General features: G+C 44.9%; 1 protein-coding gene across 3 annotated transcripts in view; it reads left to right on the plus strand.

Annotated features, from left to right (window-relative positions):
* LRRC20 (leucine rich repeat containing 20) overlaps positions 1-22,831 on the plus strand; it is a 113,944-nt gene that overhangs the window by 48,431 nt on the left and 42,682 nt on the right. For all 3 annotated transcript variants that reach the window (XM_084634351.1, XM_084634353.1, XM_084634352.1), the window contains exon 4: positions 22,654-22,821. In XM_084634351.1, coding sequence (XP_084490477.1) covers positions 22,654-22,821 — 168 coding nt within the window. The remainder of the gene's footprint in view (positions 1-22,653; positions 22,822-22,831) is intronic.

Here is a 22,831-nt window from a genome sequence, read left to right on the forward strand (position 1 = left end):
CTATGAAGGAGTCTGTTTCCTTTGATTCTTGAAGAGAAATTGGCTTCTTGAAGGGTGGGAAGGGTACCGTGGTACCAAATAATTTCCTACTTAGGGTGAGGGAGTATAATTATACATCCTACTTCTTCACCATGCTTGTGGAGGGATTGAAATACAAGTTTAAAAGAAGGGAAGGGAATCTGGACACAACTGAATATAGAAAGTGGAAAAAGAGGCAAGAGTTGATGTGATGTTTAGGGCCCAGAATGCATGGGCCCTTGAAATGGACTACTGGCTAATTAGCCTTCTTAATATAATATTTAGCATTTATAGATAATAGTTCTTTACACTCTAAGCTCCTCACCAAAGCACGAATATATTCCTCGTGTTGTTATTAATACATAGGCATTCTCTCTCCATAGCATTAATATTTTATCTGTAACATTAATTCATCAGTCTCCTAGCAGCTGGAAGCATTCACATGAGGGGGATGTTAGATCTGCTCCCCCTGTTCTCTGCACATTCTGCTTTGGCACATCTGACCATTTTGTGGAGACAGTGTGCATGCAAAACTGTGAGGCGTGAAGAACATTCTTCGGAGGGAAGGATGCTGAAGTTTGCACTGACTGAATATGGAAAGTGACAGAAGTAAATTCCTCTGCTTACTTTCAAGGAAGAGTGCAACTAAGATCTAGAGAATTATAAAAGGGTTCTTAGCTCCTGTTACCCCATTGGAATTCAGGTTTTCAGTTTAACTGCTTGTATCCAAATAAAAAAACAAGTTTGAAAGGCACAGGAAAGTAAAAGACTCTAAATATCAATTTGTTAAAATAAATTTCAATTGCATAAGCTTTTAAAGAGTTTAATACCATCTTTTAATGCTGCTGTGATAATGTTATGTTGAGCCTTCTGGAACACTCATCTCTGCTTCATGGGTTTTCTCTTTATAAGAACAGATGAGTATTACAATAACAAAATGATTGGAAGTTAAAGCTAGACAAATTCAGATGGGAAATAAGGTATAAATTTTCAACAGTGAGGGTAATTAACCACTGGAATAATTTACCAAGAGTTATGGAGAATGCTCCATTACTGACAAGTTCTAAATCAAGATTGAATGTTTCTTTAAAAGATATGCTCTAGGAATTATTTTGGGGAAGTTCTATGGCCTGTGTTACACAGGACGTCAGACTAGATTATCACAATGGTCCCTTCTGACATTGCAAATTCCTAGATTCCTAGTATCCAAACAATGAGAGGGCTCCGAGATATGACCATAAGCATGGGCGAGACAGTGGAAGTACCCGGAGGTCACTTTAAGCTAATAACTGGTAAGCTCTGTTTAAAATTGGCACTTCCCTCAATAGTTTAAAAACTCTTAAAGGGAAAACTTTGTTTCAGGGATATTTTGTTCACATAATGCACTGTGTGAATGTTAGATACAACAAGGCAGATCTTAAGAAGGAAGCTTCTAAAATGTGTTGTTGATTTGGTGCTGGCTCTGCTTTTGCTTTCTTTTTAGTTTTAACTTTTTTTTACTTTTTAGTTGGGAGAGAGGAGGGAGGACAATCCCTGTCTGAGGATGAGCCGGGAAACAGCAATTCCTTGCTGATTAAGGCTTCCCCATGGCTCTAAGTGTTACATTTATTTAGCAAAGTGATTCAGGAAGTTTGACAAGTGAATGTTCTGAACCCTATGACCCAGTCTCCCTCATGTAAATTGGCTACATAGAATTTCATTTAAAACCACGCTTCTGCAGGAATTTCTGTAATCTCTACAGTTCATAGCCCTATCAGCCAGTACAAGTGGGCATGCTTCCACTGTGTGCCAAGGATCATGGGAGTGTTGTGGAGAAAGTGAGTAAGGAAGTGTTATTTACTAATACACATAACACAAGACCCAGGGGCCACCCAATGAAATTAATAGGCAACAGGTTTAAAACAAACAAAAGGAAGTATTTCTTCACACAACACAGTTGACAAGTGGAATTTATTGCCAGGGGATATTGTGAAGGCCAAAATTATAACGGGATTCAGAAAAGAATTAGATAAGTTTATGGAGGATAGGTCCATCAATGGCTATTAGCTGACATGGTCAGGGATGCAACCCTGTGCTTTGGGTGTCCCCAGCCTCTGACTGCCAGAAGCTGGGAGTGGACAAGAGTGGGTCACTTGTTGATTATCTGTTCTGTTCACTCCCTCTGAAGCAACTGGCATTGGCTGCTGTCAGAAGACAGGATACTGGGCTAGATGGACCATTTGTCTGACCCAGTATGGCTGGTCTTACGAGGTATGGATCTTTCTGAAGCATCATTCCTCCCAGAGCTTCCATTGGGCAGTACACTGATGTAAGGTTGTCCTTAATAGGTGCCACCTAAATCAGAGTATATAGACAGTATAATGTTACAGGACCAGCTCTAACTACTCATATCTCAATGGAAGTGTGCCACCTTATGCTAGCTGATAACTCATTCACATAATTTAACATGATGACCAAAAACTTGAGTTAATAAGTTAACTACTAGAACAACTTCTAGTGATTAAAAATAATTTGAAATGTTCTAAATTTACAAGTGTCCTGTTTAGGGTTACTATATTTCAAGTTCCTAAATTGAGGATACTGCCGGGGGAGAGGAGGGGGGTACAGCAGCTGCCACTCTTCAGCTGCCCAGCTCTGTAGGCTGCACCCACCTCCAGCATCAGCACAGAAGTAAGGGTGGCAATACCACACCATGCCACCTTTACTTCTGTGCTGCCCTAACGGAGATCAGAGGACCAAAAAAAGAGGTCATGTCCAAGTAAACCCAGATGTATGGTAACCCTAGTCCTGTTCAAATAATACGTTTTTAACTTGTGAATTTTTATAGCAAAAGTGAGATGGTCTTTAAATGCAATGGAGAATTAAAAACCTAAGTATAATCTCTGTCATTTTATGATAGACAGACAGTTCTGTTTAACTGTGATGTCACCATATACCAGGGAAAGTGGACAAGAGTGGGCAACTGCATCTTGTTTATTTGCTTACCTAAAGTCCTGTGCATCTGAATAAGTTTCTACGTCAATGGAGATGCACACCTGTGATGATAATAAAATAGTGGAAGAGACACAGAAGTACAACAGCCTGTTGAATTTTGCATTTTTATAACTTCTCCAGTTACAGGGAAATTTTTATATATATCTGATGGATTCTAAGTCATAGTGTAGCAAACTTCATTCTGTATTTATTTTCCCTTGGAAGAATTTGCTTTTGATGTAAGTTGAAAAGTGGCTGTGTTGGTTTGGGAATGATAGTAATTCTTCACATATAATAGTCTCAAATTATCTTTTAAAGCTCTGTAGTCTGTGAGCCATGTTGAATCTAGTTCGGGGTCATGTAAGGGCAAGAACTGTTTTTTCTGTGCCTAGACTGGGTTGATGTGCTTTTTATGTTTATTTTCCCGGGATTGAAAGGGACAAGGTCAAATTCGCCCCACAATGTTAGTTCTCTACAAACAAGTTCTCCCAGAAGCAAAGACCGAGAGAAATGTTTCCTTGATCTTTAAAAATGTCAATGGAAAGTTCCCTTTTAAAAAGTAAAGCAAATACACCCTTCTGCACTACTTACAATGCAAACACTGCAGTGCTTTGGAACATCTAAGCAGAGAAAAATGTACAAAAAACCTTCTGCAACCCATTTTTTAAAATAATAAAATGTCAGTTACCTTTCTGAAATGTTCTGTCCCTAGACACAGACAAGGAAACATGTTTTAAAATTAGGAGCCTAGATTGTCCTACTGGGATCCCCGTGTGCAGAGAACTCTCTTGCCTACACAGAAGGGGACTCTGGGACAGGGATGAGAAAAGCACATTGTGTTTCTTGTACCACCTGCCTCTGCTGGGCTTAGAAAAGATGATACAGTGTGAGACTGTAATTTTGGGGGTAGGCCTCCTGGGCTTTCCAGTAGAGGCCACATCCCTCTGGCTCGACAACATGTATGTGTGGCAGGGAGTGAAGGGGTGTCCTGTACAACAGCTTCCTTTCAGAGATTTCCCCACTACTTCCATTGAAGGGGATAATTTGGCCCTAACTTGATAGTGTTGTTTTAAGAGAGGTTGGGCAAGAGAAGCATGATCAAACACACCTCTGCCGTCTCCCTTTTTCTCCTCCTCAGCTCAGACCCTCCATTAACTTTCACTGTATATAACCTTGGTTTCATCTATGGCTATAAACTATCCTTTTTCTCCCATACTCCTCTTGTCTGCAAATGTACCTACCACCACCTCTGTGGTATTGTGTTGACTCCACTTAGTCTAATGCACTCCCGATTCTAATATATGGAGAATGCTACTGGCTGCCTTCTTCCTGATACAAAGGAATGTACCAGCGCCACCCTATTCATGGTCAACTCCACTGGCTTCCATTCATTTCAGGATTCAGTTCCAAATTGCCTTCCTCTATGGGTATGTCTACATTGCAGTCCGAGGTGTGACAACAACCAGTGCAGACATGCCTGAGCTAATGTTGATCAAACTAGCTCTAATAACAGTAGCAGTAAAGCCACAGCAGCCCAGGCTAGCTGCCTGAGCACATACTCAGGGTGTGTCTATGCTGCAGTTACACACCCACGGCTGGCCCATGCCAGGTGACCTAGACTTGCTGGGCTTGGGCTGCAGGGCTCTTTAATTGTGATGTAGATGTTCGGTTCAGGCTGCAGCCCCAGCTCTGGGATGCTCCCTCCTCACAGAGTCCTAGAGCCTGGACTCCAGCCTGAGCCCAGAAGTCTACACTGCAATTAAACAGCCGCACAGCCCAAGCCCTGGAAGCCCGAGGCAGCTGGCACAGGCAGGTTTTTCAGTGCAGTGTAGACATACTCTGAGAGTCCCAGATGGGCTTGTACGGCCCGTGCTGCTACCGCTACGCTGCTGCTGTTAATCAAGCTAGGTAGATCAAGGCTAGCTCAATACATCTGCTTGTACTGCAGTCATCCCTCTGACTGCAGTGTAGACGTACACCAGGGGTAGGCAACCTATGGCACCCGTGCCAAAGTCGGCACGCGAGCTGATTTTCAGTGGCACTCACACTGCCCGGGTCCTGGCCACCAGTCCGGGGGGCTCTGCATTTTAATTTAATTTTAAATGAAGCATCTTAAATATTTTAAAAACCTTATTTACTTTACATACAACAATAGTTTAGTGTTATATTAAAGACTTATAGAAAGAGACCTTCTAAAAAGGTTAAAATGTATTACTGGCATGCGAAACCTTAAATTAGAGTGAATAAATGAAGACTCTGCACACCACTTCTGAAAGGTTGCCGACCCCTGGTATACACCATGGAGCAGGCTGCTGCAAATTCTTCTAGGGTATCTTCTCCTCTGTGTGTAAAGGGACAGAGAGGTGAATATTAATGAATGTGCTTGCAACCACTTCTTTTGCAAAAGCCTTCTTCTTTGAAGCCCTTGCCCTCTGGAGTAGCCTTCCCTTATCTCTCTGCTTCACTGAGTCTCTCTCTTTCAAAATTCTCATAAACACATGCTATTCCCTTCTCTCCTACAATTTACTATTAAACTCTGCAAACACTGAATTATGTCATCAGGGAATTGTGAATTTTATCAGTTCCTATCAGTCATCAAACAAAATACAATTGCATTTTATCACAGTGCTTTGGAGTAATCTAGGTCCTTCCACCAGTGGCTCAGAAAAGAAAAAGAAAATAAACTTCCTTACTATATTATTACTGTAGGAAATTAAGACAGATCTATTGTTTTTGTATGGGACTTACTGTAGAAAATTATATAATAGCATTTGAGTGGATGACAGATGCTGTCGTGAAACTGGACAGCCTTCCAATCCTTTCATCAAAATGCTCATGAGTGATAGAAGGTAAAACATTTAATTAATACAGAGTAAAGAAAATTAATCTGTCAGAAGAGCAAATACAGTTATGGAGAAAAGCAGTACATATGTTTTAGCTCTTGCCAACAGTGTTTGTCAGTTACGATGAAAAGAAGCTTTATTTATGCCACAAATTTGCATATTTATTGGCTTTATCAATGCCCTGGGGAGGAAGGGTTGGTAAGCAGAGAGGTTTTATTCCTTCAGAATAACTGTCCAGCAGATGCATAAACCTCTGTTTATTTTTCCCACTCTGCATCTGAACAAGAGCCAGTGCTACATCTCCTAGTGAATTCCCTGTATTACTGGCCACCTGTCTTGTCCAGGATTCTTATCAAAGAGGTGGCAAGCTCATGGTTTCACACTGAGGCATACCTCCAGTAACTGAAAAAATTAGTTACCTCACCAGGAAGTAGATCTCTCGTCTGCCATGAAGTCACACTGAAGTAAATCAGTGAATAAATAAGGAGCTCTAATCCTTATCATTAGTGGGTACTACATGTATATAGCAAGAGGAGAATACATGCCAGGTGCTCAGATAACACCATGATGGGGCAGCAGAAGAATGTGAATTGGACAATGTATAAATATTAGACTAAGGAGGCAAACAAACTGGTATACAGATAAGTGTTTATGATGTGTTTCAATATTTTTCCTTGTAAAATGCCCTCTGCTGTTGGGGGTAGAAGGAGGAGAATATCACCAGCTCTGCGATTGTGATCATCAGGACTGTGTAACCATAAGAAATCTTACCTGGTATTCTCTCAACTCCCCTTCTCTGTCCTTTCAGTCAAAGATGAGTTCCTGGGATTCCCTCTGAAGCCTTTCATCGCTATTCTTTGAGAGCTCAGTAGCATCCCCCCAGGGTAAAACAAGGCACTGTGCAGCACGGCCAGTGCCTGGTAGCTTAGGAAGCAACATAAACCAAAAACCACAATGAACTAATCAAGCTCTTTTTCCTAGAGACTGGGGAAGAAGAGAAATTTCTAATTGGGGAAGCACTCAGAAGCTGGAGTGATGGTAGCCATATAAGTAGCTAGATGTCAGCCTTAATAGCAACTTCATAACTTATTTCAGTAGCCTGGCATCTGACTTCATGGCTTGTGAAATGACTCTAGAAGCTTGAGGAGGAGGAGGAGGAGCTGAGGTTGTGAAAGTTGGTGGATACTGCTTTGGTGCTGCTGTGTTTTGCAAGACATCATTGCAGTTACTACTTCTGAGGGCATTCTGTGCGAAAAATAGAAACATTCTGCATACAGTATTTTAAAATTCTGCATAATTCTGCAAATTTCACTTGTCAAATAAATGTGGAGGCTCCAGCATGGCATTGGGGAGCACAGGCCACTGGCTGCACAGCGGAGGAAGATCACTGTACAGCTGCCCCCGGACACGGACTCAGCAGTGAGGCTGCCCCCAACCCTGACACAGCTCAAGGACCGAGTCTGCCCCAGAAACACTCCAGGGCCATGCCCCTCTGTGCCAAGTGCACCAGGTGTGGGCAGGCAGGCTCAGCAAGGTAGCACCCAAGTGTGGGGGGATCCAGGTGTGGGTTGAGAGGGTTCTGTGTGGGGCAAACTGGGTGCGGGTAGCTCAGTGGGGGATGAGGGTGTGGGGGGATCTGGATGCACAGGGGTTTGTTGGGGGTGTTCTGGGTGCAACAGTAATTGGACTCTGCAGGGGGGACCAGGTGAAGGTGGTTGGGGCTCAGCAGTGGGATGTCTGGGAGTGGGAGGAATAGAGCTTGGTGGGGGTATGGGTGTGGTGGGGCTCAGTGGAGGGTCCAGATGCAGCTGGTTGGGGCTTGGTGGGGTAGGGTTGTGGATGGCTTGTCGGGGTGGTCCAGGTGCAGGGGGAGTGGGGCTCATTGCGGGAGGGGAGTTTCTGAGTGTGGTGGTGTGAAGCTTGGCAGGAGGGTCTGGGTATGAGGGGGTCTGGATGCACAGTGGTTGGGAGGATGGGGGAGCAGCTCCCTCTACAGGGATCTCACCCCCTGCAGCTGAGGAGTGATGGGTGCAGGAAGCAGGGGGGAGGGGAGAGTTTGCAGAGCTTCCTTCAGCTGGGGGAGAAATCTGGGAGTGGGTATGACCCAGCCCCTGATGCTGTGCAAGGGAAGAGGAAGTTCCATCCTTCCCTGCCCAGCCAAGACTAGCAGCTGAGCCCAGTGCAGGATAGGAGTCAGCTGGGTCTTAGAATCATAGAATATCAGGGTTGGAAGGGACCTCAGGAGGTCATCTAGTCCAACCCCCTGCTCAAAGCAGGACCAATCCCCAATTAAATCATCCCAGCCAGGGCTTTGTCAAGCCTGACCTTAAAAACTTCTAAGGAAGGAGATTCTACCACCTCCCTAGGTAATGCATTCCAGTGTTTCACCACCCTTCTAGTGAAAAAGTTTTTCCTAATATCCAACCTAAACCTCCCACACTGCAACTTGAGACCATTACTCCTTGTCCTATCATCTTCTACCACTGAGAATAGTCTAGAACCATCCTCTTTGGAACCACCTCTCAGGTAGTTGAAAGCAGCTATCAAATCCCCCCTCATTCTTCTCTTCTGCAGACTAAACAATCCCAGTTCCCTCAGCCTCTCCTCATAAGTCACGTGTTCCAGTCCCCTAATCATTTTTGTTGCCCTCCGCTGGACGTTTTCCAATTTTTCCACATCCTTCTTGTAGTGTGGGGCCCAAAACTGGACACAGTACTCCAGATGAGGCCTCACCAATGTCGAATAGAGGGGAACGATCACGTCCCTCGATCTGCTGGCTATGCCCCTACTTATACATCCCAAAATGCCATTGACCTTCTTGGCAACAAGGGCACACTGTTGACTCATATCCAGCTTCTCATCCACTGTCATCCCTAGGTCCTTTTCCGCAGAACTGCTGCCTAGCCATTCGGTCCCTAGTCTGTAGCGGTACATTGGATTCTTCTGTCCTAAGCGCAGGACCCTGCACTTATCCTTGTTGAACCTCATCAGATTTCTTTTGGCCCAATCCTCCAATTTGCCTAGGTCCCTCTGTATCCTATCCCTACCTGCCACCGTATCTACCACTCCTCCTAGTTTAGTATCATCCGCAAATTTGCTGAGAGTGCAATCCACACCATCCTCCAGATCATTTATGAAGATATTGAACAAAACCTGCCCCAAGCCCGACCCTTGGGGCACTCCACTTGATACCGGCTGCCATTTAGACATGGAGCCATTGATCACTACCCATTGAGCCCGAATCTTCCCCAGTTCTGCCTCCTGCCTCACAGTTATTTACCTCTCTGCTGTCTGCCCTGGGCCCCTGAAACATACTGCTGGGGAGGGTTGCATGACCACTCTTGTGGTTTCCCTTTCAGAAAGTCATTTTTCTGTGGGGAAGCAAAGAAATCTGCAGGGGACATAAATTCTGCACATGCACAGTGGTGCAGAATTCCCCCAGGAGTAATTTACTTTCAAATGCTCTGTGCTAATGGCAGGTGAGACACTTAGCCCAGGTCTGCCCCAAGAGATGCTTTATTTATTCTTTCCTTCCTGAGTAAACCACAAAGGAAACATTCTTCAAAACGATAATTCATATATTAGGAACTAACCATGATTATGAGGACTAAAAGATCTGGCCTTTAGTGAAATCCTTGTCCTCACAGCAAAATTGTATCATGTTAGAACAAATGTGAGGAGTCAAGTTAGTGAACGAAATGTTGACTGTTACTTCATGGTCAGTGTAAGCTGGGGAGGAAATTCCTACTTTGCCTTGCATCAGCCTGGTTTTCCTGTAAGCGACTGTTACAGTGGGCCATGTTCTTATGGTGCCCCTGTTGGGCTTTGCAGCTGTGTAGAATAAAAACCAGTCAGATTGCTCAGCTTTTTTTGTTGTCTCATTTGCACAGTTCAGTCTGTTGCAAATTAAGATCTAATATAAGAATGTGAGAACCTGAAACAAAGGTTATATACTCCTTGACCCTTATTGTTGAGTGCTAGAGTGAGAGTGAGAATGATGTGGTGCATTGATCTTGTGCTAGCACCTCTGCACAGGGGTCAGTTTCAGCCTATAGGGCTTGTCACGAAATGTGGGGGAGTCTGGGCCCTGCACCCCTCTTCCTGGGATTCACTGTGACTCTCAGCCAGTCAGTAAAACGGAAGGTTTATTGGACAATAGCAACACAGTCTAAAACAGAGCTTATGGGCACAACCAGGACCCCTCAGTCAAGTCCTTCTGGTGGGCAGGGAGCTTCTACCCCAGCCTTGGGGTTCCCTGCGTTAGACCACCCAGCTTGAAACTGAAACTCTCTCCCACCCCTCCTCCTCTGGGCTTTGTCCCTTTCCCCAGCCAGGAAGTCACCTGATTCCTTTGTTCTCCAACCCTTTAGCTCTCACCTGGCAGTGGGGAAGGGCCAGGCCATCAGTTGCCAGGAAACAGGGTGTTGGCCATTCTCTGTGTCCAGACCCCTGCACACACCTGCCCTCTAGGGCTCTGCAATGATAATACACCCTTATCCCACCACCTAGATACTTAAGAACTGAATAGGGGAAACTGAGGCACCCCCACACTATTCAGAGAAAACATTAAGAACAGTCCCACTTCGTCACAGGGCTAAAATCCAGTCAGCTTCAAAACTACCTCATTAAGCATCCACATAAATGGAACCTTCATTATGTCAGATAAGGAAACTTGAGAGATGCATCAGCGTGACATTAGATGATCTCTTCCTCTTGAAACCAATTGTACTGTCTCCTCAATTATCCCAGTCCCTAACAGTACTGGGACCACTGGGTCAGACTTAGGATACAAGTTCTGAGCCTTTGCAAGTCAGTGCATCGCACGAATTTGACTAGTTCCTAAATCCAAATTCTGAGCTTGATACCCCATTTTAACTATTTAAAGAGTCTGTCCATCGTATGGTGATAATCTACCTAGTGTCTGTTAACAAGGAGGAAGAGAGATTCTCAAGCATCACATTTTCCATTCCAATCATCAATTAGTTTGTGGTTTGGGAGATCAGGGCTACAATTACATGATGAGAGACAGAGAGCTAGTCAAGGGCATTCTATATGAATATATGATAAAGAATTTAAGACCCCAATTCAACTCCCATTGAAGTCAAGAGGAGTCTTTCCATTGACTTTAAAGGGATCTGGATCAGGCCCTATATCTGCTTGGCATGAAGTGAACTGATTACAATAATATTGAAATATCCTGCCAGGGCCAGAGAGAGAAAAGGAGTGGGAATGATGCTATAGCCCAGTGGTTAGGACATCCCTTTTGCGGCAGGAGACCAGGGTATAGTCCCCCTGCTCCAACAATTCCTGCTTTATCCATAGGGGAAAGGCTTCAAAAGGAGAGAGTGAGGGAGCCCCACATCAGACTATCCCATAGGTCAGTGGTTAGCACACTTTCCAGAGAAGTAACAGATACTTGGGTGAGAGATGCAATTTTTCATTACTTAATGCTGAATTATGACAGCAATGCGTCTACAACGCCTGTGTTTATTACCTCCTGTATAGCTTTTCCCACTGAGAGCTTTCTTTCAGAATATTCTTCCATCGCCAGTTTAAAATCACAGCCTCCTGCCACAGTTACTTGCTTCAATTCTTCCTGCTGTTTTTGCCTCTGTTACTGTTCTAATGGACTCCTTGATGATTATTCACTGTAAAGGCAGCTGCCAGGTAGTGGGATATAGATGTTGTAAAGCCCATAAAGCACAGATATGATTAAATCAAGTTTTCATCACTGCAAAGCACGGGTTATCCTTTAAAAGATGTGAAGATTATTGTAGACAAATGCTTATTTCCTTTGTTTTTCCAAAGGGCTCACAAAGGAGAGATCAAACTAGGGAAAGGTCTATTTTGAAGTTTCGAACATTGTGACTAACTTTTCAGCACATCTTAGAGCTACAGTGTCTAGATAGAGCTCCTTCCCCATTGGTATGTCCCGCAACAGAAATGTGTCAGCTGCTAGCTGGTGCAAAATGGCCTCATGCCTCTTAGAAAATACTTTCATACAGAGGGCTTGGGACAGAGCCACTGCAGGAGTTTCCAATGTAGAAAGCACTCCTGGGAGTAGTATTATGCCCTACCTACTGCAAGACCTACAGGTGTCCTTGAAGTCAGGGTGCAGATTAGAGCAGATTTCAGGATTGCCCTCATCTGCACTGGGGACCAATCTGGCAGCCCCACAATTGGAGAGATGCATGTTTCCCCTCCCCTCAGGGCATGTACAGAGATTAACTCCTTCCTCTCTGATTGATCAGTTTGTGAGGTCCATAGAATGGTTGAGAGCACACAAAGCCCAATCCTGCAGGCACCGCCCCCACAGCTCCCATTGGCCACAGTACCCAGCCAATGGGAGCTGCAGAGTCGGTGCATGGGGCTGGAGCAGCATGCAGAGCCCCCTGTCCCCTTCCTCTTCCCCCACCCCCCCGCCCCCGGACCACAGGAACATGCTGGCTGCTTCCGGAAGCGGTGCGGGGCCAGGGCTGGCACAGGGCCTGCCATAGCCCTGCTGCGCTGCCAGACTTTTAGCGGCCTAAAATCTCCCGGTTTGGCTTCAGTAGCCTCCAGAAGATAGAGCTTGATTCCCTGGCGACTACCATCATTAGAAAGAGGTTTGCTGGAGTGAGATTTGGTTGGCAGCCTTGAACATCTGATAATATAGGCCATGGATCCTGCAAAGAGTAACTTTAACTCAATCCCACTGAGTTCAATGGGTGTGTTTTCAAGCATAACCTTATTCACATGTGCAGCTTCTTTCAGTAGGAAGCCCTAATTGTCCATGGTCAATGGCTAGGGGTTCTGTGGGACCAGACTTTTGGAATCAATTTGAAGATAAGTAAACAATGTAAACAGAATGTCCTTATGCAAATAAAAGCAAGTCATATGTGATGATTTGTTTTTGTTACTCTGTTTAAGCTTCAGAATAGTTAGCTGGTGCATGTGGAAATAGAAAAGTAGCATTAATTCATGGTGTATATTTAATTTATAAGACTAAAGCCACTTTCACAAACATAGAATGCTGATTAGCGCTACTGCTTGCAAAATAACTTGTGTTTCATTTTGAAGACACATGAAAAGATTCACAGCAGAAATGTATAAACAAACCATAAAGAGATAGGCAAGATAGTCATTTGTAAAAGTGGAACTTGCATTAATAATAAATTAAATAAATGCATACATGTATTACATACAAATGAAAATAGAATCTGTGTTCTACAGGGAAGCCTATTGATGGGTACAATGTGCAACTTCACTGTCCCTGCTGCTTTTGCAGTGTTTGACCTGAAGTGTCCTTTGCACTATGCTGCTGGCACAAAGGCAATGAACATAAAGCTGCCCTATTAGTCTAGTACTTAAGATTGTTCACATCACTGCATATTCCTCTATGAAATAGGTACCTCTTTCAGTAGAAACAACAGAATTCCATAATCTTGCAGTTAAATGGTTTACAGGTGTCAACGTGCTAAGTATCGACACAAATTAATCAAAACAACAGTTTCTAATATTAAACAAAACAGTAATTAAGCCTATAAAGCAATATGCACATACTCTCTCCTGTCACATAATCACTAGGGCTCCATGTTCTAGTGGTGCAAAAATAGGACAACTTCTAATTACTGGAAATCAGCTCAAGCTAAAAGAATGGGGAGAACGGTCATCTGATCCTGATGACTAGTTTACTGTGTACTGTATTGCATTTCATATATTCCCATGTGATAATTTTTACTTGGAAAGGGCCTTTCTGTTTACCAGTTGGAAGTGAATCTCTATGCTTGGTCTTTCAAATTATAAATCCAGCTTTCAGAACTCTGTAGCAGAGCATGTTCTGCTCCTGCCTTCTTTCACCACAGAAACTTGCTCAGACTCCACTGGTTGGATAGCTACACCATGCTGTTGATTTATATTTCCTCCACCGACACCTCCATGGTTTTGTGCAGCAATACCATTTACAAGGTCCCTTGTATGCCCAGTCTCCAAGAACAGAGACTCCCTTTCCTGAAGCTCTTACTGACTACATTTATTGAGCTACATTGTGTTTTGTGCTGTTGTATTGGACTTGGGATTTAGGACTTTTTATCAGACTCAAATTCCCAGGACACGTATTCCCTTACAGACAAAGGCAAACCTTAGAATTTCTGTGTCCTGGGGGCTACATCTCTTCTGAATTTTACATTATGCATAAATGCAATTGTTGCTCCTAGGGGAATTCTGTGCTAAAAATTAAAAATTCTCCTTTTTCCTCCAACCCCACTCTTCAATCTACTGCATGAGCAGCTCTGCTGTGTTGGATATAAGTAGTCTGCTTTACAGGGACACTGAACATATGGGTGAAATCCTGGTCTTACTGAAGTCAGTAACAAAACTCCCTTTGACTTCAACAGAGTCAGAATTTCATCTATAGGGAGCAAGTGTAATGTTCTGATATCTGCTTCAAGACAAGCCTTGTCACTTTTATTTAGTTAGTTTTACACTATTTCTAAAAGCAGTGTCTAATAATGAATTCCTGAAGCATCACATCAGAGAGAGAGAGCAGTTCTTCAAAATACATTAGCTTTTTGAGATTTCAGAGGGCTTCTCATTAGTTGGAGTATTAAATGAAAATCCAGGTCTCTCTGTGAATTATGTATTTAAAGGCCAAGGTTTTGCTCTAGAAGTGAGGTTTTTAGAGATGAAAAACAATAATGAGGGTCCCCTAGCTGAGCCCCTAATAACTATCTATCAGGCATTAATTGCTTTTTTCTATCCATTCCGCTAGTGCCCAAAAAAGTGGTAATTTAATGAAGAGAAAATGTAAGTTCCATGTAGGTGATATCAATTTTTTCAAAATTCTTCTGGCATCACTCAGGTAACTCACCTTGCACATGGTTAATTCAGTGCTCCTGAGGTTCAAACAAGTAAGACACATTAAAATATCAGTATTCAAATAGGAGACAGGGGCTGCTTTTGGATGCTGTTGGGCAAAAGAAATGATATTTTTGCCCCTCCCCAGCAAGAGGCTGGAAGAGATTCTGCATAGTATGAGCCAGATCCTGAAGTCTGGTCTTTGTGTAACCAGTGTAGCTCAGGAGTGGGCTGTACTAATGTACTTTAAAATCACATTTGCGGTCCCCTGATCCTAGGGCCCTTGAACCTTCCTGGTCCCCCTCCCCTTCCCAACTTATGCCAAATTCTAAGAGCCCAGGCATCTAGGAATCACTGAGGTACAGGCACATCTCAGCCATGTCCTTTGCCCCGGTCATGCCCAGCATTGGAAGGCAGCAAATGATAGGCTGGGGAAACTGGCAGAGAACACTTTAGGCAAGTTTAATCAGCTTTAAAAGGTTAAATAAACAATATGGATGGGTGATATGCCCTATACCTAACCCATACGCTTCAGTCTGTTCAACTCAACGTAGCTTTGCTGTACAAATATAGGAACCTGAGTAATGAGATTGGAGTTGAACTGAGTTCTTGGGGAACTGAGTGAAAGAGAGATCGGGGAAACCCCAACACAGAGAGGCCAAGAACCTTGTTCCGTATGAGAGAGTTTGTATATGTGTCTTTCACAGAAATGGTCGTGGGTTCTCACGGACCGGTTGTCCGGGTTCGTTGGCAAGATTGAAAATACAGTGGGGAAGGATTCAATCACCTTCTGCATTTGGGCCTTCTGCTCTGGTTGAAGCTCTTCTCCCATTGGTACAGCTCGGGATACTGGGGTCACTGGTACTTGCGGGCCTAATTCAGGTGGATAGGGTGTTATTAGGAGTCCTTCCTGGTCTCTCCAGGCTTTCAAATGGTTAGTGGTTTATACTTGCATTTCCTCCTTCTTCCCAGGCTGTCAGACTTTGTAGTCAGTAAGTCCCACTTTTCTTACCACCTCAAATGGTCCCTGCCACTGGGCCAGTAATTTTGACTCTGAACCATCGCACAAATAGCAGTACCTGTCCCTTTGTTATAGGCCTTTTCTTGGTTTTGTTGGGCTTTCAATATGTTGTTGTTGTTTTTTGCAAGGTCCTCTTAAATCTTTCTCGTAACTGGAGTATGTATTGCGCCATATTTATTGTCTCTGGTCCTTCTTCCGCCCATGCTTCTTGGGGGAAGTCTCAAATCTCCTGAGGCTGTCTCCCATGTAACAGTTTGAATGAGGAGAATTCTGTGGATGCCTGCAGAACCTCTCTGACACCAAAGCTGGATATGAGTCAACAGTGTGCCCTTGTTGCCAAGAAGGCTAACGGCATTTTGGGCTGTATAAGTAGGAGCATTGCTAGCAGATTGAGGGACGTGATCATTCCCCGCTATTCGGCATTGGTGAGGCCTCATCTGGAATACTGTGTTCAGTTTTGGGTCGCTGTCAAGGTTCCTTCCCCACTCTGAACTCTAGGGTACAGATGTGGGGACCTGCATGAAAGACCCCCTAAGCTTATTCTTACCAGCTTAGGTTAAAAACTTCCCCAAGGTACAAACTTGTCCTTGAACAGTATGCTGCCACCACCAAGCATTTTAAACAAAGAAGAGGGAAAGAGACCACTTGGAGAGGTCTTCCCCCAAAATATCCCCCCCAAGCCCTACACCCCCTTTCCTGGGGAAGGCTTGATAATAATCCTCACCAGTTGGTACAGGTGAACACAGACCCAAACCCTTGGATCTTAAGAACAATGAAAAATCAATCAGGTTTTTAAAAGAATAATTTTAATTAAAGAAAAGGTAAAAGAACCACCTCTGTAAAATCAGGATGGTAAATAGCTTACAGGGTAATCAGATTCAAAACATAGAGAATCCCTCTAGGCAAAACCTTAAGTTACAAAAAGACACAAAAGCAGGAATATACGTTCCATTCAGCACAGCTTATTTTACCAGCCATTAAACAAAAGAAAATCTAATGCATTTTCTAGCTAGATTACTTACTAACTTAACAGGAGTTGGAAGGCTTGCATTTCTGATCTGCTCCCGGCAAAAGCATCGCACAGACAGACAGAACCCTTTGTAACGCCCCCCTCTCCAGATTTGAAAGTATCTTGTCCCCTCATTGGTCATTTTGGGTCAGGTGCCAGCAAGGTTACCTTAGCTTCTTAATTCTTTACAGGTGAAAGAGTTTTGCCTCTGGCCAGGAGGGATTTTATAGCACTGTATTCAGAAAGGTGGTTACCCTTCCCTTTATATTTGTGACAGCCCCACACTACAAGAAGGATGTGGAAAAATTGGAAAGAGTCCAGCAGAGGGCAACAAAAATGATTAGCGGGCTGGAGCACATGACTTATGAGGAGAGGCTGAGGGCACTGGGATTATTTAGTCTGCAGAAGAGAAGAATGAGGGGGGATTTGATAGCTGCTTTCAACTACCTGAAAGAGGGTTCCAAAGAGGATGGATCTAGACTGTTCTTTGTGGTGGCAGATGACAGAACAAGGAGCAATGGTCTCAAGTTGCAGTGTGGGAGGTTTAGGTTGGATATTAGGAAAAAAAGTTTCACTAGGATGGTGGTGAAGCACTGGAATGAGTTACCTAGGGAGGTGGTGGAATCTCCTTCCTTAGAGGTTTTTAAGGTCAGGCTTGACAAAGCCCTGGCTGGGATGATTTAGTTGGGGATTGGTCCTGCTTTGAGTAGGGGGTTGGACTAGATGACCTCCTGAGGTCCCTTCCAACCCTGATATTCTACGATTCTATGAAATAGCAGTGATGGGAGCAACTGGTGCCAGTGACAAGGATCTGATTATACAAATTTTTTCATAATCTCTTTCAGCATCCGATTGAACCATTCAACTCATCCATCCATCTGGGGGAGGAGGGGAAAACAGGTGTTCTTAGAGTCTTAACCTTTAACAGAGCACACAGCTCTTTCATCAAACACGACACAAAATTAGTTCCCATATTGGTTAGGATCTCTTTCCGTATCCTGGTCAGGTCAACAGCTTCATAAGTTGGTCCATGATGCTTGCTACATTCATAGAGAGGAGGGGGATGGCTTTGGGCTATTGAGTTGTGTAGTCCAGGACCACCTGGATATGCTGATATGTTTTTCCTCCAGCAGCCCCACTAGGTCCATCCCTATTCTTTCAAAAGGTACCCCCACTATAGGAAGCAGGTTGAGGGGAGTTTTTGGGGTCCTCTTGGGTCCTGCCAATTGACACTCGGGGTATGACATGCAGTAGTCCTTGACCTTTATGTGCACTTCTGGCCAATAGAACCTATTAATAACCCCAAGTGCCCCCTGCATGGGATTAAGTGGGTGAGCCGTAATACTTCTCTTTGATATCTTCTTGGTACAAGGAACTGTATTTTTGTCTCGTTAGTTCAGTGGTCCCTCTCCAGGCAATATAACTGTTCCCCGCTAAGTTCAAAGTGGGGCCATTGCTTTAGCAGCTGAGGGTCCACTATACCATTGACTACTGCCACTTGATCATAAGCTTGTCTTAGTGTCTGGTCATCTCTCTGTTCCCTTATGAAATCTGCCTCTCTGATTAGGAGCTCTCCATCCAATCGGTGTGGGTTCTCATTAGTCTTTGGGGAAGGGGGAGGGCCTCTCACCTGGTGGGAGGTCCCTTTCGTGGGGTCCTCTGTTTCATCCAATCACACCAGTTCCTTTGGTCTCACGAGTTCTTGGGCCTCCAGGAGCAGGGTGGCCCCCCACAAGTAGGTGATTGTTCCACTCTTTTAGAATTTCTGTAAGTATTTCCAGTCCCTGCCCAGGATTACTGGATATCCAAGGGTAGAAACTAGTTTTACAAAGAGGTTTCCTGTATGTTTTCTTACCAAAAATCAGACTTGATGGGGTTGGGTCATAAATCTCCATGTACACACCAGAGAAAGACAATTTGTCCAGGGGAGCCCTCCTTGCTTACCAGCTGCTCTCTGATCAAAATCTGGCTGAACCCTAAGTCAACTACCCCAGGCTTCCCTACCCCCTTGACCTTCATTGGGGCCATTATTTTAGTTGGGCCCCATTTTTAGGCCCTAATGTCAGCTGTCTAGGATTGTCCATAGTCATATTCCATAAAGGAACAGTCGCAGCAGAAATGACCTTGTTGCCCACATGGAAAAATGACTTTCCCCAGTGGTGGTGATGATTGGTTCATCACCAGGGGGAATTTGGTCTTCAGGGTTGACCCCTTCTGTGGGTTTAGATATTCTCTAGGTTTCCATTCCTGGTTGAGCCATGGTCCTGTGGCCTTGCTGTACTCTCTGGCCATTGGTAACTCTATGTTCAAGCTACAGATCCAGCCAGGCCTGCCTCCTTATCTAGTCCATGCCTTGGGGTGGGCTGGTCCCCTAATCCCAGCGTAACTACTCCTCAGTGTCTAAGAAGGGGGTCTGGTTGCAACTATTTAATTGTCTGTTAAATTTACAACTTTGGCCAAAGTCTCAGATCAATGCCTCAACCCTGAGTCATTCCCCCCAGCTGGGAGGATCTGGGTAAACTGTTCTATTGCCAGCCACACCTGTATTCCAGCTCATGTCTCAGGTTGGAGTGAGCAGCAGCAGTGTTCCTTGAGTTTCTGGGCTACCACCTGGAGCTGGTCCCCTGGTGAATATTTCTCTCAGTGGGAATGACTACGTGTAATGGGATTCACTCACCACTGTGGTGCCTCCTGCTGGCTGTCTTGGGAATTAGCTCTGCTTGTTAGTGTGCCCTCTTCAGGTGGTCCCTCACTGCCATCATTCCTTCTCTAGGACCAACATCTCTCCAAGGACTGCAGCGTCCTCTTCAGCAACACAGCCCTCCATCCGTGCCACAAACTGTGCTCCCCGCTTCCGGAAGACCTGCAGTCCACTGTTCGGCCACTTCCCTTAGTGGCTACTGCAGCGAGTTTTCTGGCCACTTCCTTGTGGCCCCAGCATCCTCTTTGCCCTTGCCTCAGGTCCTCAGCCTGCAATCCCCAGCAACCAGCCAGGAGCTGTCTCCCGCTCCCCTGGTTCCTGCTAGCAGCACTGCTCTCGCCAAGCTGTTGGCAGTTCTCTCATCCCACCAGAGACACAGTCCTTCCTCCGTAGGCTCCCAGCAGAGAACTGCCTTCCTCTGTCCTGCAGATCCCTCTTTGTATGGAGCTACTTGGCCCTGAGTGGCTGCTCCCTTCAGCCTTTCTCTTAATTAGCTGCCTCTGGCGCAGCCTCCCTAGGGCTGCTTTTAACCCCTTTTCTGCCAGTGAGGGGCAGCTGCTGCATCACACTGCGACACATTTCAGATGCAAAGTCCAGATGAGCGTAGTCTTGCACATTGCCTAGGTCTAGTCCCCTACATGCAGGCTGGGATGTCCCGGTCAAGTATGAGGGCAGCAGAATGGCCCAGTGTTCCGGCGGCCAGTGGGCTGCTCTTGCCACTTGTTCAAACATAACCAAAAATGCCGCAGAATCATCTTCCAGTTCCATCTTTGTAAGCTTTACCAACATCCTAGTAGTTGGGATTGGATTAGGGGCTCCTGCAGGAGGATCTGCCGCTCCCTTTTGGGTCTATGAGCATCAGCACCTGCTGAAGAAGATGCTACCGCTGTTCTTGTTGTGACGCTACCAGCTCTCGAGCGAGCTGCTGCTTTCGCTGTTGCTGTATTGCTTGTTACTGCTGCTGGGCGCTCACCTGCAGCAACAGCTTGTGTTGCTGCTATACCCTGTTGCTGCAGGTTATCAGTTACCCACTTCAACAATGTCTCCATTTCCGTCTTTGTGTTTCCTCTGTCTGACTGATAAGGAAAGCTTTTTTGTTTTGTTTTTTTCTCTCCCTCCCTTTAACAGAGCTGGAACGAGCCTGCCCATGTTCTCCACCAGTCATCAACAGGAACACTCAGCACCAGTGCTGTCTAGTGGTCAGGCAGGGGTGTGTCCCCCTCCCTGATGTCCCCCTTTTCAGTTACAGTTCTGTCTTGTGGGGTCTGTCCCTTCTTTTGTGGCTCAGCCCCACTGGCTGGGTTACATATTCCAGTCCATCCTTGTTTGGGATATCCCAAAAGAAAGTCCAATCACAGAAAATTCTTATAGCACCCACAGGGCTTCAGGGCTTCCACCGGAGTTCAGGAACTTTGGGTCTGGCCCTTGAACAGTCAGGGTCTTCACTAGCTGGATTCTCCACCCAGGTAAAGGCTCCTATTGTTGTCACGTCTTGTGGAGTTTTTAGGGGAGCCTGAGCCCATTCTTTCCACCAGGCTCTGATCCAGAGCCTAATGGTAGGCAGCTAAGTTCTGTACCTTGGGGTGCTAAGAAGCTGCCTACAAGGATCACTTCCTACCTAAGTCCCCTTTTCCCCCACAGGGTAAATTAAAGAATCACAAATAAACCTTCACAATCAATCACCAGTCTTTCCTTTGCAGGCTTTATCAAGTCTGTGTTGCAGGTTTCAGGCAATGAGAGCTCCTGGGCTGTATTTCCCCAGAGCTCAGAGCAGAGGGTCTGTTCCCTTCCATTGCCTGCCTCCTCTCAGCAGCTCTGCTTCCCGTTTTAATCTCCACCTCCAGCTAGCGCAGGCTTTGAGGTTTGCAGGAGGGCAGGGCAAGGTGGGTCCAGAAGTGCTCCTTAACCCCTTGTTGTCCAGTGTGGGGTTTGTATCCCCATCACAGGCAGATGCTCAACATGGAAAATTTTAACCCAAGTAGTTAAAGTTTTTCAAGGTATAAGTAACTGAAGACAGGATCCTATAATGGAAAGTTTCAGGCACTGTGAATAATAGGCCGTGCTACCTGCACTACCTCTAATTCCCTTTAGGAAAGCACCATCAACATCGAACTAGTTTCTGTAATTTATTTAAATAATCTTTCACCACATTGCTCTGGCTGGCAAGGAGAATGAGGTGAGGAGCATTTTCATGCTGTCAAATGTACAAATATCTGATAAGTTTATCCATAGTTCTGGATTTTCTGGGCACTAATTGTGGTTTCTAATAATTACCCAGTGTTCTAGTGAGGCACTTTGTCCTTAAATCACGGATATACACTCTCATCTTTAACTGCAGCTTAATAACGTTCTTTTTTGGAAATTGTTGTCCCTGAGACACTCAGATCTTTCAGAGCATTAGTCTCCTCTTAATGCACAGGAATTTATATGCTGTTCCGTGTTGAAATTCTTATGCGGCTATAGAAAGATTTCTAGTTTGGAATCCGTTAGGGACTGATTCTGTTCCCTTTATTTGCAATCAATATGTTTGACTCCACAAGTAACCCCACTGAAATCTGTGGCACTGCACATGAAATAAGGTACTGCTCACTGTGACACAGGGGTGGCAGAACTGGCCCCTTAATGAGAAGCCTAGCTGCAGTTGCTGACAAGATTTCAAAGGGCTAGATTGTGGCCAGCACCTACACAAAGTGGTGAAGTCAGGAGTAAGAGAACTCTCCTTTGCACAGCCCAGTCACCCACCAAGCAGAAGGGCTGCTCCCCTCTAGGAACTGTTGTTCCAAAAGAGTGTGGGAGAAATGAGGTGGTGATGTCAGAGTCATAGATAGCTCCACTGGCTGGCTGTGCTGAGGAGAGTGTGCTGCATGCCTCAGAAGGGGAGTCTCAGATTATTTCCCCCATGCAAGAGGAGCACTCAGTGATGCAACCTGCCTCTTTGAGCCATAATGCTCCCTTGTGCTTACCCTGGGGCAGTGCAGCTCTGTACCCCTCTCAATGTAAGGCTGTGGTTGGCTAAAAGCCACAATTTAGCCCAAAAGAATTTACTCCTACCATGGATTAGGCCACGTATATAACAGGCTAATAAAGGATGGATGTGGTTGTTTCTCATACAAAAATCTTGTTTTTCCTTCTCCCTTGTTACTAAGGAATCGCAGCAGCAGCAGCAGCAATGTAGGATTTGGGGTTGTGGGTTTTTTTGTTTTCATGATGTCACTTTGTCTCTCCCCTGCCCCCATTCCCACCCAAACTGTAGAACTCAACCTGGAAGGGAATTATCTGCATCGCCTGCCTGAAGAGATGAGAACCCTGTTACATCTGAAGATGATCAACCTGTCCAGGAACAAGTTTCGACACTTTCCTGAGCAGTTGACTACCTTGAAGGCTCTTGAAACCATCAACCTTGAAGAGAATGAGATTACAGGTAACCTAAC

The sequence above is a fragment of the Lepidochelys olivacea genome (assembly GCF_965140295.1).
Source record: "Lepidochelys olivacea isolate rLepOli2 genome assembly, chromosome: 7".
In the NCBI taxonomy this organism is placed as follows: domain Eukaryota; kingdom Metazoa; phylum Chordata; order Testudines; family Cheloniidae; genus Lepidochelys; species Lepidochelys olivacea.